General features: G+C 41.0%; 1 protein-coding gene across 1 annotated transcript in view; it reads right to left on the reverse strand.

Moving 5' to 3' along the window:
* Positions 1 to 9,687: 9,687 nt before the first annotated feature.
* CYP3A24 (cytochrome P450 CYP3A24) overlaps positions 9,688 to 17,363 on the reverse strand; it is a 45,306-nt gene continuing 37,630 nt past the window's right edge. The window contains 3 exon segments of the mRNA NM_001129904.1: positions 9,688 to 9,838; positions 12,180 to 12,342; positions 16,591 to 16,817. Of these exon segments, the coding sequence (NP_001123376.1) occupies positions 9,743 to 9,838; positions 12,180 to 12,342; positions 16,591 to 16,817 (486 nt within the window). The 3' untranslated portion in view covers positions 9,688 to 9,742.

Raw genomic sequence — 17,363 nt, forward strand, 5'->3', positions numbered from 1 at the left:
CCCCCAAAAATAAACAAATCCTCATTACTGCATGCAGTTCCAAGAGATTTCTAAGTAGATAAGTCACCATGTGCCTGCCAAGTCAAGTGACTTTTTCCAGGGGCCTAGCCCAGCCAATTCAAGCCCACAACTGGACTCCAACACAAGATACCTGCCGGGAGCCAGTGTGGGGAATCCCACCCGTGGCAAAGGTCATGAGGAAAGGGGCCTGACAAAATGCAAAGGCGAGATCAGGCCTTGAGGAAAACCCCCTGGGCTTTCTTGAGCATCTACCCCCAAAACCAGAGTCTGCCTGCCTTACTGCATTATGCTTTCCACCTATTCTTCTGACATTACAGGGGGGCTATCCCCGACCACCTTTCTCTGGAAAAGGTTAACTTAGAGTTCCAGTTAACAGCCTCCTGCATATAAAAGGAGTGTTTCAGCTCGAACCCCTCTGATGGATCTCTAACTTGCCTTACCCAGACTTCTACAACTACGCATGTGATTGTTTACAGACCCCCAACTGTGAGAGGCATGGAAAGCCTAAAACATAGAGCTTTTCAAAGAGTTAAAAGCTGTTAGAATAGTGCTGGTGTAAGATTTCACTGTTGAGCCAGTGCTTGCTGCCAAGTTCCCATATCCCTTATCCACTGTGCACTTGGGAGTACATTTGTTAACATAGTTAGAATGTAAGAAAAATAATTGTAGCCTTGAAACTAACTACATCAGACCTTTGAGCTAATTGGTTCTTTCTTTGTTGTAACTTGCTGTACCTTTGCTTCGTGAAAATGTAACTGTTTGATACTTTCTGAGGCAAACATAGATTAGAAATATAAAGAAAAAACACTTTAAGGGAAAATAAATTTTCTGGTTGAGCAGCGTTTATCAAAGGAGGGTCATAAAATGTTTCACAGGCCTCCAAGGCCAGAAGATAATGTACACAACATCATTTGTGGGAAAGGTATAAAAGTCTTTTTGAAAATAAAAGTAATGGGCCTTGCTCAAAGAAGCTTGGTCACCCCGTGTCAATCATTTTCTCTCTCTCTCTCTTTTTCAGGCTGATCCCTTGGAGCATAGAGGCTCCCTGTGTTCACGTATCTGCCCAGGTTTTTAAGACCTGAATGGGAAGATGTTCTGCATCTTCACTCCCTGGGGAGACGGGGAGGGCACCTGTGGCCTCCGTGAACAGGGCAAATTCCTTGTCTGGGGGTTTTGTTGGCTTTCTATGTAAACCAAGGAATATAAGCCTCTTTCTCTCCTCTATTTTCTTATCTACAACATTCTTTCCTTATCTCTCTCTATTTTTTTTTAATTTTAATATCTTTAATTCTTACATGCGTTCCCAAACATGAACCCCCCCTCCCACCTCCCTCCCCATAACATCTCTTTGGGTCATCCCCATGCACCAGCCCCAAGCATGCTGCATCCTGCATCAGACATAGACTGGCGATTCAATTCTTACATGATAGTATACATGTTAGAATGTCATTCTCCCAAATCATCCCACCCTCTAAATCAATCGCTGACTCCATCCCCGCTTCAAATTACCCTGTATCCACCAGGGCTGGATCCCAGCAGATACCCTATTCTGATTGGGCACACAGTTATCTGCAAGGAAATGGCAACCCACTCCAGTGTTCTTGCCTGGAGAATCCCAGGGACGTGGAGCCTGGTAGGCTGCCGTCTATGGAGTCGCACAGAGTCGGACACGACTGAAGCGACTTAGTAGTAGTAGCAGTAGTATGCCCTGTGTGTCAGTCTGAACTGGTCTTTGCTGTGTCTGGAGCTATGAAGAAGCACCATGGGGACAAAGTGTGAACAAGACTGTCACAAAGGGCACTTACCTAAGTGGGGTGCTCCATGCATGCAGACACCTCCAAAGGCATTGGGAGGATGGGAAAGGTGGAGAGGAGTGGAATCCAGAGCCTCTGTAGGGATGGGTGGGCTTTCCAGAGGAGGTGACATTGCTTGAAGTACTAGGGACAGAGCAAAATTTGCCTAAGGAGAGAAGGTGAGAGGGCATTCTAGGCTGTGAGAATAGTTCATCTTATCATTATCATTGCTGAGTATGTTTATTTGTTGGTTGCAAAACACAGTGTCTAAATCAACCAAATTTTATTACTGCTAATAATGAAGTGATCAGATTACAGGCCAAGTTAGGGATCCTGTAATTCTAGGATCAAGGTTCCAGCCTGGACAGCTCAGCAGGGACGTGAAGGGTGTGCAGGACATCTGGGGAAAAAAGCCACATGGCTTTCTGGTATTACAGTGACCTGTCTTGAATTCATTAGGGTACAGTCGTGAGATTAAACACATTTACTGAGGTCACACTGACACGGCATAACATCAACCATTCAGGGCCATTTAGCACATTCACAGTGTCATGCCACCACCTCCTCTAGTTCCAGCACGCTCCCATTCCACCAGAGTGCACTCCTGAGTCCATAAGCAGCTCCTCCCCACTCTGTCCTCTCCCAGCCCCTAGCCACCACTCATGTACATTCTGACTTCATGGATTTGCCTCTTCCAAATATTTCGTATAAATGGAATCATGTAATGTGTGGTCTCGTGTGTGTGAATTCTTTCATTTATGCATTTTTAAAGTTAATCTCTCTTGTACCCTGTATTAGTACTTCACATATTTGATGACTGAAGAAAAAACTATTCTATGGATACATCACAATCTGTTTATCCATTCAACCACAGTTTGCCTTATTTCTACCCTTTAGCTATTGTGAATAGTGGTGTTATGAACATGCAGGTGTGTGTCTTTGCTTGACAAATTGTGTTCAGTTCTCTTAGGAATCTACCCAGGAGTGCAGTTGCTGGTAGTTCTATGCTCAATGACCTGAAGAGCTGCCAAACTGTTCCTCTACGTCCTCTTTTGTTTTACTTAAAAAAAAAAAAAAAAAAACCATCCCAGTTGTTGTGATGTAGTAAAATTTCTGGGATTTTGACTTTGTGCTACCACTGTTAGTTAATAATCTGTGATAATTTGCCAGAAGTGGAGAGGGCAAGCAAAGGGTGTAGTTGGGAACCTGGTCCACCAGGTCCCGGAGGTTTCTCTGGGCTCCAAGATACCTATTCTCTCTAGTGTGTACACAGCTGCCTAGAAGGCATCCATAGTATGTGACTGATGTGCAGGCCTTAGATGGATTATTTAAACCCGCTCAGCCTCAGTTGCCTGATATGTAGAATGAGGGTTAATAATTATGTCTTTCCAACTTGGAAGAAATGGACAAATTCTTAGAAAAGTATAACTTTCCAAAACTGAACCAGGAAGAAATAGAAAATCTTAACAGACCCACCACAAGCATGGAAATCAAAACCATAATCAGAAATCTTCCAACAAACAAAAGCCCAAGTCCAGATGGCTTCACAGCTGAATTCTACCAGAAATTTAGAGAAGAGCTAACACCTATCCTACTCAAACTCTTCCAGAAAATTGCAGAGGAAGGTAAACTTCCAAACTCATTCTATGAGGCCACCATCACCCTAATACCAAAACCAGACAAAGATGCCACACAAAAAAAGAAAACTACAGGCCAATATCACTGATGAACATAGATGCAAAAATCCTTAACAAAATTCTAGCAAACAGAATCCAACAACATATTTAAAAGATCATACATCATGACCAAGTGGGCTTTATTCCAGGGATGCAAGGATTCTTCAACATTTGCAAATCAATCAATGTGATACACCACATTAACAAATTGAAAGATAAAAACCATATGATTTTCTCAAGAGATGCAGAGAAAGCCTTTGACAAAATTCAATATCCACTTGTGATAAAAAAAAAAAACCTCCAGAAAGCAGGCATAGAAGGAACATACCTCAACATAATAAAGGCCATATATGATAAACGAACAGCAAACATTATCCTCAATGGTGAAAAATTAAAAGCATTTCTCCTAAAATCAGGAACAAGACAAAGGTGCCTACTCTCACCATTACTATTCAACATAGTTTAGGAAGTTTTAGTCACAGCAGTCAGCGAAGAAAAAGAAATAAAAAGGAATCCAGATTGGAAAAGAAGAAGTAAAACTCTGCAGATGACATGATCCTCTACATAGATAACCCTAAAGACTCCACCAGAAAATTACTAGAGCTAATCAATGAATATAGTAAAGTTGCAGGATATAAAATTAACACAGAGAAATCCCTTGCATTCCTATACACTAACAATGAGAGAACAGAAAGAGAAATCAAGAAAACAATTCCATTAACCATTGCAACAAAAAGAATAAAATACTTAGGAATAAATCTACCAAAATAAACAAAAGACATATATATAGAAAACTATAAAACACTGATGAAAGAAATCAAAGATGGCACAAATAGATGGAAAAATATACCACGTTCATGGATCAAAAAAACCCAAATACAAGAACTGCCTTATGACCCAGCAGTCCCACTGCTGGGCATACACACCAAGGAAATCAGAATTGAAAGAGACACGTGTACCCCAATGTTCATCATAGCACTGTTTACAATAGCCAGGACATGGCAGCAACCTAGATATCCATCAGCAGATGAATGGATAAGAAAGCTGTGGTACATATACACAATGGAGTATTACTCAGCTATTAAAAAGGATACATTTGAATCAGTTCTAATGAGGTGGATGAAACTGGAGCCTATTATACAGACTGAAGTAAGCCAGAAAGAAAAACACCAATACAGTATACTAATGCATATATATGGAATTTAGAAAGATGGGAACAATAACCCTGTATATGAGACAGCAAAAGAGACACAGATGTATAGAACAATCTTTTGGACTCTGAGGGAGAGGGAGAGGGTGGGATGATTTGGGAGAATGGCATTGAAACATGTATAATATCATATACGAAATGAATCGCCAGTCCAGGTTCAATGCATGATACTGGATGCTTGGGGCTGGTGCACTGAGACAACCCAGAGGGATGGTGTGGGGAGGGAGGAGAGAGGGGTTTCAGGATGGGGAACACGTGTATACCTGTGGTGGATTCATGTTGATGTATGGCAAAACCAGTACAATATTGTAAAGTAATTAACCTCCAATTAAAATAAATAAATTTATATTAAAAAAAAGGAAAAAATTATAATTAACCTCCAATTAAAATAAATAAATTTATATTTTAAAAAAAGAATCAATATAGTGAAAATGAGTATACTACCCACAGCAATCTATAGATTCAAGGCAATCCCTATCAAGCTACCAACAGTATTTTCAGAGAACTAGAATAAATAATTTCACAATTTGTATGGAAATACAGAAAATCTCGAATAGACAAAGCAATCTTGAGAAAGAAGAATGGAACTGGAGGAATCAACCTGCCTGACTTCAGACTATACTACAAAGCTACAGTTATCAAAACAGTATGGTACTGGCACAAAGTCAGAAAAATAGATCAATGGAACAAAATAGAAAGCCCAGAGATAAATCCATGCACCTATGGACACCTTATCTTTGACAAAGGAGGCAAGAATATACAAGGGAGAAAAGATAATCTCTTTAACAAGTGGTGCTGGGAAAGCTGGTCAACCACTTGTAAAAGAATGAAACTAGAACATTTTCTAACACCATACACAAAAATAAACTCAAAATAGATTAAAGATCTAAATGTAAGACCCAAAACTATAAAACTCCTAGAGGAAAACGTAGGCAAAACACTCTCTGACATAAATTACAGCAGGATCCTCTATGACCCATCTCCCAGAGTAATTTTAATAAAAGCAAAAATAAACAAATGGGACGTACTTAAACTTTAAAGCTTTTGCACAATGAAGGAAGCTATAAGCAAGGTGAAAGATAGCCTTCAGAATGGGAAGCTGCTGCTGCTGCTAAGTCACTTCAGTCGTGTCCGACTCTGTGCGACCCCTAGATGGCAGCCCACTAGGCTCCCCTGTCCCTGGGATTCTCCAGGCAAGAACACTGGAGTGGGTTGCCACTTCCTTTTCCAATGCATGAAAGTGAAAAGTGAAAGTGAAGTCACTCAGTCGTGTCTGACTCTTAGCGACTCCATGGACTGCAGCCTACCAGGCTCCTCCATCCATGGGGTTTGCCAGCAAGAGTGCTGGAGTGGGTTGCCATTGCCTTCTCCCAGAATGGGAGGAAACAATAGCAAATGAAGCAACTGACAAAGAATTAATCTCAAAAATATACAAGCAGCTTGTGCAGCTCAATTCCAGAAAAATAAACAATCCAATCGAAAAATGGGCCAAAGACCTAAACAGACATTTCTCCAAAGAAGACATACAGATGGCTAACAAACACATGAAAAGCTACTCAATATCACTTATTATCAGAGAAATTCATATCAAAACCACAATGAGGTACCAATTCACGCTAGTCAGAATGTCTACTATCACAAAGTCTAGAAACAATAAATGCTGGAGAGGATGCAAAGAAAAGGGAACCCTCTTACGCTGTTGGTGGGAATGCAAACTAGTAGAGCCACAGAACAGTATGGAGATTCTTTAAAAAACTGGAATAGAACCGCCATATGACCCAGTAATCCCACTGCTGGGCATAGACACCGAGGAAACCAGAATTGAAAGAGACACGTGTACCCCAATGTTCATCACAGCACTGTTTACAATAGCCGGACATGGAAGCAACCTAGATGCCCATCAACAGACGAATGGATAAGAAAGCTGTATATTCCATTCCTTATACAGAATGGAATATTACTCAGCTATCAAAAAGAATGTATTTGAATCAGTTCTAATGAGGTGGATGAAACTGGAGCCTATTATACAGAGTGAAGTAAGCCAGAAAGAAAAACACCAAATACAGTATACTAATGCATATATATGGAATTTAGAAAGATGGTAATGATGACCCTATATGCAAGATAGCAAAAGAGACACAGAGGTAAAGAACAAACTGTTGGACTCTGGGAGAAGGCAGGGTGGGATGATTTGAAAGAATAGCATTGAAACATGTATATTAACATATGTGAAATAGATCGCCAGTCCACATTCAATGCATGAGGCAGGATGCTCAGGGCTGGTGCACTGGGATGACCCTGAGGGATGGGATGGGGAAGCAGGTGGGAGAGGGGTTCAGGATGTGGAATACATGTACACCCATGGCTGATTCATGTCACTCATTCATGTAGTAGCAAAAACCAATACAATATTGTAAAAGTAATTAGCCTCCAATTAAAATAAACAAATAAAATAATAATGTCTTTCCCTTCCTATAGGAGCCTGGATCAGACCAGACCCTGATCCATGACCTGAGGGTCTTGGGGCCTGAACCTGCTATCAGAGTCCTGGTGTCACTGGGAAAAGAAAACATGTGACCTTGCCCATCACACACCTGACCCTCAGCAAACTCTCTAGAAATGTTCACTCAAATGAGCTCATATGAGTTCAAGTAGTCGCCAAAAAGGGCAAACATAATAGAAAAACCACAAGTTATGGACTGTGTTGTTTTTTACCAAGAGGAGGCATGAGTTCAAGTTGTTGTTGAAAAATAAATAAAAGGCTGGGAGTTTGCTAACTCTGAATCTTTACCTTTTTCCTTCTAATTATGTTTAAATGTCTCCTTTTCCACTTATTATGTGAAGAGCCACTGAGTTCAAATGTTCAAGACATTATTTCATGGATTCTAATTGGGGCAGGGGGTCTATCCAGCTGTATGAGCTTGGAGCCCTAAGTAGGACTCCCGCTGCAGATTCCCCACCCACCACACAGGCACATGTTACCTATCTAAATCTATCATCTATCTATCTATGTCAGCTATCTACCTGTAGTGTATCATCCAACTAACTAGCTGTCATATGTCTACAAAGTAAAGCTGGATGTTCACTGATACATGCAGTTCCAATCTTTGACTCCATGGGGTTTCTTCTAGTTTCCCCTTTCCTGGACCAGGGACTCCCTTCTCTAACAGGGGAAAAACGTGTCTTCCATTATCCATAATATGTTTACTTGCTTAATAAATCTCCCTTTGTGTAGCTACTGCCACTCAGCCTTTTTCCACTCCTGATATACCCCTCACCCTCCATGGTTCTCCACACCCTGTTTAGGCTCTGGATGCCCTGGCCAGGCCACCCACCTGAGCAGACACTCTTTGCTCCTTGCCTGGACACCCATACCCAGGCTGGGCTGCTGTTCTGTGGACACCGTCCCTCCTTAATCTCCAACTTGGAACCACTGAGCCCCCCTTCCCTGCCCACACCCTGAAGGGTAAGGCTGTCAGCCTTCTGTGTGCCCCCAGTGGCTTTAGGACTGGACTATCCAGGAAATCCCTAGCAAGGAAGGGGTTGTGGATGGGAGGGGCAGAAAAGGGAAAGGAAGGGCTGTGTGCAGCTTCTGATATCTACTGAAACTGACCATTGGTTGTAGCCTTTCTCCCCAATCAACTGACCAATCAACCATCTTTTATTCCACGTTCAGTATGTTAAGACATTTGGGAATTGAGGGTGGAATACAAAGACACTTCAAGAAAACCTGTTTCCTGCCTTCAAGAAATATCAGGGGAGATGAGATGAAAAATTTTAATCAAAACTAATAACATAATTATATGTGTGTCTGTTGTTATATAAAATATGTACCCCAAAAAAGTAGATTTAAACCATGAAAGATAGCTCAGTTGGTAGAGAATCCACCTGCAATGCAGGAGATGGTAGTTTAGTCACTGAGTCATGTCCGAATCTTGCGATCCCATGGTCTGTAGCCTGCCAGGCTCCTCTGTCCATGGGATTTTCCAGGCGAGAATACTAGAGTGGGTTGCCATTTTCCTTCTCCAGGGGATCTTCCCAGCCCAGGAATTCAACCCAGGTCTCCTGCATTGCAGGCAGATTCTTTACCGACTGAGCTATGAGGGAAACCCAGTTCAATTCCTGAGTCCGGAAGATCCGCTGGAGAACAGATAGGCTACCCAATCCAGTATGCTTGGGCTTCCTTATGGCTCAACTGGTTAAGATTCCATCTACAATGCAGGAGACCTGGGATTGATCCCAGGCTTGGGAAGATCCCCTAGAGAAGGGAAAGGCTACCCACTCCAGTGTTCTGGCCTGGAGAATTCCATGAACTGTATAGTCCATGGGTCACAAGAGTGGGATATGACTGAGCGACTTTCACTTTCATACTTTCTAAGAAATGGGCAAAACACTGTGGATTAATTCTCACCTATGTAATATAACAAACAGCAGTTTTGGAAAAGGCCCCACCCACCAGGATATGTGATGGCCAAGTGTTTAGTCACTGCTTATCCCTGATTTATTTTTTTATTTTTATTTTCTTATCCCTGATTTAGATGTACATATTACCCTAAAGTGCAGGATGGTATCAGATAATACTTTTGTAAAGAGAGGTTTACAGAGTTCCTCAATAGAATATTTAGTTTGAAATATATAAAATAAACCTGTGATTTATTAAAATACATCAGAACTTTAGTCACCACAATAATTCTTGTTTTCATTAATTTGCTGATAAAACTGTTGAGACACTTTCTTTCTTGATCATTGCTCTCAAGGAGTAGATGTTACTAACTGGGGGTGGGTGGAGATGGTCCTTTGAGAATCAGATAAGCTGAGTGTACGTATCTGGCCCTCATCAGTCACCTCTTTCATATTACAGAATATATAACACCACACAGACACTGAGAAAGCTAAACGAATGTGTGGATACTCTAGTCATCCAGCAAGTACGATAGATGAAGCCCATCTTTATTTCTGAGTTTTATCACAAAGTAAATCAAGTCCCCTGAAATTGTGGGACACAGTTCCTTGAAGAACAAAGCCCAGGTCCTTAAGAGAAGTCAGGCTCCACTTATGGTCTCATCTCTGAGCACAACCTTCAGAAAAATGGGTTTTTCTGGTCTTATCAGTCCTTGACTGTTTATCTTCAAGGGGATCTGCAACAGTTAAGAGAACCAATGAATGAAGCACCGCCAACAACAGAAGCAAAGTAGACAAGACGCATTTCAGACAACAATGCTTTACAACAATATACAAGCTATACATCGTGTATCTCTGATTTTTTTAAACTGAAATTCAATGTGTTTAATAGCTATAGGGACAGACAGGCTGTCAATGTTTCCTTGATTAAACTTTAACACTTTATGACTTTCAGAAAATTGGTCTATTTAACTTGATATAAAATTCATGGGCATAAAGTCATTTCTGCTACTGCTAGGTCACTTCAGTCATGTCCGACTCTGTGCAACCCCATAGATGACAGCCCACCAGACTCCCCCTGTCCCTGGGATTCTCCAGGCAAGAACACTGGAGTGGGTTGCCATTTTCTTCTCCAGTGCATGAAAGTGAAAGGTTCAAGTGAAGTCTCTCAGTCGTGTCCGACTCTTAGCGACCCCATGGACTGCAGCCTACCAAGCTCCTCCGTCCATAGGATTTTCCAGGCAAGAGTACTGGAGTGGGGTGCCATTGTCTTCTCCTAAAGTCATTTCTAGTATTCCCTTACTATTCACCTTAAAAAATTGTTTTAATTCCTCTCTTACTGAGATATAAATGATCAACAGTATAAACATTTGACTTACATATATGTGAAATTACTACCACAATAAGTGTAATTAACATCCATCAACTCATAAGAGATAGAAAAAGAAAAAATACTGTTTTCCTCTCATGAGAACTTTTAGGATCTACTCTCTTCTACTATATAAAAATGTCAACTATAATCATCATGTTTTACACAATAGTTCTAATACTTATTTATCTATAACCAGAAGTTTGTACCTTTCAATCACTGTCACCCAGTTTCCCCTCTTTATCTTTGATTCTCTATATTTACTCTGTAAGTTATGTCAAGGCTGGATAGTGAAAGCAAAAACTGCACAAAATATCAATTGAGCACTATGCCTATGAAGCATTTTGCCTGTTTTTTTAAACATCCCCTGGTTCCAAGTGCAGGGCAAATGGTGAATTTCTGAAGACCTACAGTGGTTTGTCTGAGATTTTTAGCCCTGTTCTCACCCAGTCACTGCTTCTGGGTTGGGGGAACCAACAGAGTGACCTTCTAACCTCAGTTGACTGAAGGACAAGCAAGGAGCTGTGGAGGGAGAAGCCCCAGCCAATGGGGTACTGGGTGGAGCTTGCAGGGGGCATCTGCCCTTCCCAGGGGTGCCTGAGGCCCCCTTTCTCTCAGGGCTGAGTCCCATGTGTGTACACATTTACAGGACACCCACAAAAATGCCTGCAAGTAAAATGGAAACATCTTTATCCTCTTTCCTGAGAAAGCTACTCAAAGGGAGCAGCTGCTTATTAAATGTATGACTCCTAGAAATAAACATTATTTTAGGGCCATGCTTGAGATGAATCAATGCCAACTGTTCTGTGTGCTCCTCAGAGAAAACAGTTGCCTGATAACATCAAGGCACCACTGGGCGTTTATGGAAGGAATAAAATGAGGGGACAGAGTTAAAGACCTTCTTAGGTACAAAGGAAACAGGAACCAAACTGGCTGGTTCAGGGACAAAGTATAGTTAGGTGGTAGGACACATGATGCCAGCCTGTGGTACCTGTAAACACAGCAGAGGGGAGAGTGGGCTCTGGCCTGGATGGGCAGGCTGCATGGAGGCGCTCAGGACTGAACTGGAACTCAAAGCGGGTAGGATGGACTGTAGATGGGAAGGGTAGACAGGAAGGACATACAGTCATTCTGAGAATGCAAAGGGAGCTCAGCTGGATGGCAGCAGGATCCCTGGCAGGTGAGAGGCTGTGGGAGCCCTTCCCATCCGGCAGAAATGCTTTCATTCAGGGATCACTGTGGCTGCACAGAAGGATCAGTGGGGGTGCCCTCGACACTACACTATGGGGGAATTATTTTAGAGAGTCTGAGATGACCTCAGCACTGGGATAATGCTCCCTAGTAATTTCTTTATACAAATAGTGGCTGAGAGTCACTGTCAGAAGAGTTTCTCTAAGTTCCCGTGGAGAAGGTCATCACTGAAAAGTCATGACATGTCATCACTGCTCTCACGACTTTGTACATTTTCCTTCCTTCTAGTGGACATGAAACCAAATTTTAAAAGTTGCTCAAGTTCACTAACTTTGTATAGTCATGTCATGCTAACTGCCTTGACTCTAGATGACCTTTATAGTTGGGTCTTTATGAAGCCACAGACTTAGCCCTGCAGGGATAAGTCTTGTAGATACAATCTTATAAACACAGAGAAATACATCTTGGTTTAAAAATTCCCAATAAAACATTATTTATGCAGATAGTTAACTGCTAACCTGTGTTTCTTTACAAGGTTTGAAGGAGAAGTTCTGCAGGACTCTGACAATAGCAAGTTTCATATTCATGATGGCAAACCTCATGCCAATGCAATTTCGGGGTCCAGTTCCAAAAGGCAGGTATACATAAGGATTTATGCTGTCCTTGTTCTTCTTACTGAACCTGAATCCACAACAGTAGATGAAACAAGTGAATGAAACAGAAAAATCACAAAAGCTTCAGGTCTGAAGTTTTAATTTAAACCCTCAACCAGTAGCATAAGGGAGACTCCTGTGGGTGGGTGACTGAATCCTGCTGTGGTGATTTTGCTGTGAGAAAGGTAAGCCCCAAAGCCTTCCCATTCCCCGCATCCTACAGGAGCTTTCAGTCTGGGTGAGAAAATAAGATGAAGGCTGTTTAAAGAAAATGTATCTTTAAATATGAAATTTACATTTAGGGTGGTGAGATGCTCACGCTCTGAAAGGCAGTTAGGAAATGAGACTGACTGCAGGAAGAGTGGGTTCCTGCCTCCACGAACACTTATATTGGTCACGTGCTCAGAGATGAAGGAAGCAGCAGAAACATCTTTGAATATTTAAATTGTTAGTTTTCTGTTGTTTTCCCTTTGCTTCCTCTTGTGTGGGTATGTCTCTTTCTCCCACACACAGAGGTTGCTGAGGTCAGTAGATTCATGAGGGCATATGACTCTACTATACTCTGGCACAATCACTGATTTTTTTGTCTATCTGTTCCACAAACCGATAAAGTCCATGATGGCTAGACCTCTGCTTTATTCAAATTTGACTCCTCAAATTTGTATTTGGAGAAGTGATAATGGCATTATGGTTGTGTATATTTTAAACAGTACTATTATGGAAAATATTCTGGAAGAATACAGACAATGTGACTGTGTCTACATGGGAAATTAGTCACAGGGCAGCATCTGAGTGCTGCAGACCTGGGTGGAAGGCTGTTGAGCAGGGAATGGACACACACTGATACATTAAAAACAATTCAATTAAGGAAACAATCCCATTCACCATTGCAACGAAAAGAATAAAATATTTAGGATTATACCTACCTAAAGAAACTAAAGACCTATATATCAAAAACTATAAAACACTGATGAAAGAAATCAAAGAGGACACTAATAGATGGAGAAATATACCATGTTCATGGATTGGAAGAATCAATATAGTGAAAATGAGTATACTACCCAAAGCAATCTACAGATTCAATGCAATCCCTATCAAGCTACCAGCGGTATTTTTCACAGAACTTGAACAAATAATTTCAAGATTCATATGGAAATACAAAAAACCTCAAATAGCCAAAACAATCTTGAGAAAGAAGAATGGAACTGGAAGAATCAACTTGCCTGACTTCCGGCTGTACTACAAAGCCACAGTCATTAAGACAGTATGGTACTGGCACAAAGACAGACATAGATCAATGGAACAAAATAGAAAGCCCAGAGATAAATCCACACACCTATGGACACTTTATCTTCGACAAAGGAGGCAAGAATATACAATGGAGTAAAGACAATCTCTTTAGCAAGTGGTGCTGGGAAAACTGGTCAACCACTTGTAAAAGAATGAAACTAGATCACTTTCTAACACCATACACAAAAATAAACTCAAAATGGATTAAAGATCTAAACGTAAGACCAGAAACTATAAAACTCCTAGAGGAGAACATCGGCAAAACACTCTCAGACATAAATCACAGCAGGATCCTCTATGATCCACCTCCCAGAATACTGGAAATAAAAGCAAAAATAAACAAATGGGATCTAATTGAAATTAAAAGCTTCTGCACAACAAAGGAAACTATAAGTAAGGTGAAAAGACAGCCTTCTGAATGGGAGAAAACAATAGCAAATGAAGCAACTGACAAATAACTAATCTCAAAAATATACGAGCAACTTATGCAGCTCAACTCCAGAAAAATAAACGACCCAATCAAAAAATGGGCCAAAGAACTAAATAGGCATTTCTCCAAAGGAGACATACGGATGGCTAACAAACACATGAAAAGATGCTCAACATCACTCATTATCAGAGAAATGCAAATCAAGACCACAATGAGGTACCATTTCACACTAGTCAGAATGGCTGCGATCCAAAAGTCTACAAGCAATAAATGCTGGAGAGGATGTGGAGAAAAGGGAACCCTCTTACACTGTTGGTGGGAATGCAAACTAGTACAGCCACTATGGAGAACAGTGTGGAGATTCCTTAAAAAATTGCAAGTAGAACTGCCTTATGATCCAGCAATCCCTCTGCTGGGCATACACACCGAGGAAACCAGAATTGAAAGAGACATATGTACCCCAATGTTCATTGCAGCACTGTTTATAATGCCAGGACATGGAAACAACCTAGATGTCCATCAGCAGATGAATGGATAAGAAAGCTGTGGTACATATACACAATGGAGTATTACTCAGCCAGAAAAAAGAATACATTTGAATCAGTTCTAATGAGATGGATGAAACTGGAGCCGATTATACATAGTGAAGTAAGCCAGAAAGAAAAACACCAATACAGTATACCGACACATATATACGGATTTTAGAAAGATGGTAATGATGACCCTGTATGCGAGACAGCAAAAGAGACACAGATGTATAGAACGGACTTTTAGACTCTGAGGGAGAGGGAGAGGGTGGGATGATTTGGGAGAATGGCATTGAAACATGTATACTATCATGTAAGAAACGAAGTGCCAGTCTATGTTCGATACAGGATACAGGATGCTTGGGGGCTGGTGCATGGGGATAATCCAGAGAGATGATATAGGGTGGGAGGTGGGAGGGAGATTCAGGATTGGGAAACCAATACAGTATTGTAAAGTAAAATAAAGTAAAAATAAAAAATTTTAAAAAGTTAAAAATAAATAAAAACAATTCATATAACCTGCAACTATAAACTATACTGTGTATATGTCAAAAACTCTTTATAATCGGCTTTAACATTTGGATTTCTCACTTCCTGGCCCAGACCCTGACACACACAGGTGAGCACTAACTCTCTGCTTGACGGCTGAGTGAATCAAACAGAAGTACAGTGAGTTGTCTCTTGTTTTATGTTCCTGATACTGCAGGAGGGGAAGCTGAAGTTGCTGAGCTTGAGGGAGACACAGAGGTTCCCTGGTCCAGAGCAGAGGACTTGGTGGACTCTGACTCTTCTTTCAACAATGCTAAGTGTATAGGTTATGCTAGTATTAGGGACAAATGGGTGAACGAGACACAGTCCCTGCCATCAGGGACTTATAGTCAGGAGCTCATAAAAGTCTAGATTCCAGACAGTGCCCTAAAATGTTCAATCCAAATTTTGTTCACCACAAAATAAACGGGAGAGCATCATCCATTTTCAGATCCAATCTGTGTCCAAACCAGAACCTGGCTCTGAATTCCCAGAAGACGATGCTTAACCTCTCCAACAGGGCTGTCTAGATGTCTAGAGAGCAGAGGACTTCTCTTTGGAAGGTCAAAAAACATGGAAGCAAAAGGGAGCTGGCCCAGGTCTACAGCCACAGACAGAACCAGGCCACCTATGTCTCTTCCATCCTCACTGAGGCTGCTGGAACCACCTGGGATGAGACCACTAGGTCTTCAGCCTACAGTCCCAAAATAATAATGGAGGAAACAGCAGCCAATGTTTAAAGAAATGAAAATGTGGGAATGTTAGTGATGAATTCAAAGAGCTAAGGAGAACAGACAGAAAGACTTAAGAAAAAAAAACATATACCTAAAGTAATATAGCTGTTAAATAAATTATAGCAGATGCAACAATTATATACATATATGTATTTTAAAAACACAGAATGCCATTTATAGTTTACTGTTAAATATAGTAAGCAACTGAAAAAAATCACACTATATGTAATGCCATTCTAAGCTTTAACAATCTGTATATGCATAGAAAAATATCCTCAGGACTTTCATTGCACTATTAATGAGGCCTATCTTAAGGTATGGGGCTTCCCTAGTGGCTCAGTGATCAAGTATCCACCTGCCAATGCAGGAGATGTGGGTTCGATACCCAGGTCGGGAATATCCCCTGGAGAAGAAAATAGCAACCCACTCCAGTCTCCTTGCCTGGGAAATCCCATGGACAGAGGAGACTGGTGGGCTACAGTTCATGAGGTCACAGAGTTGGAAATGACTTAGTGACTAAACAACAACAAAGCTTAAGGTTTTAGAAATGAACAACTAAATTTCTCTCTCTCTCTTTTTTTTTTGTTTATAGTTGGTAAAGTTTTTAATCAAATAATATCATTCTTGGAACAAAAAATACATTTAACAGTAAAAAGATGTAAAATAAAATGATTGTAGAGTAACATATTTGTCACCCATAATGAGAGTCGTCAGAATACACTCTGAGCAACTGGATCAGGAGGGTCCCCTTCCCTGGGGTCTTGTACCTTTCAGGACGAAACTCCTCAGGCTCTGGCCAGAGCTGTGGGTCTCTGTGAAGCACAAAGATTGGCACCGTCACCGCTGTCCCTTTGGGAATGGACACCCCGTGGATTTCCACATCCTTCTTACAGAGCCTATCAAGTCTAACAGCAATTGGAAACATTCTGAGAGTCTCATTCACCACCATGTCAAGATACTCCATCTGTGCCAGGACATCGTAGGTCGGAGGTGCCTGGGAAGAGAAATACAGATTTTGATAAATTAAGAATTTGGATCACCCTTCAACACCATCTATATAGTCCTATTGAAATGTTAGGAGCTCCAGGGAATAATTTAAATTGGTCAAGGACCTTAGTATTTATAGACATTCCTGTCATGTCCTTTGACCTCTCAATGCCCGTTGACTGTACAGTAGTCATGACAGAAGAAGAAAATTGGGACAATCGTCTAAACAGTGTGAAACACCAGAGGTTATCAGGGAGTGTATGTTCTCTCTCATGAGAACAAACATGACCAACAGACTAGCACCCTTACTCTTAAGTGAAAAAGGCCAAGTCACCGTTTCTTTTTAAAATGAGGCCATACTTCTGTACAAAGACGTGTAACAGAGCAAATACCCTATTCAACATGAAGGTCCTTAGATGAATACTCTTGACTGCTCATTCTCTTCATTATACATGTACAGTCCAGAAACAATATATGAAAACTCTACAAGTAACTTTGGGAGAAACGAGTTCCTTTCTAAATCAAATCCGCAAATGAATGAGAACACAATTTC

This window comes from Ovis aries, chromosome 24 (assembly GCF_016772045.2).
Source record: "Ovis aries strain OAR_USU_Benz2616 breed Rambouillet chromosome 24, ARS-UI_Ramb_v3.0, whole genome shotgun sequence".
Taxonomy (NCBI): Eukaryota; Metazoa; Chordata; class Mammalia; order Artiodactyla; family Bovidae; genus Ovis; species Ovis aries.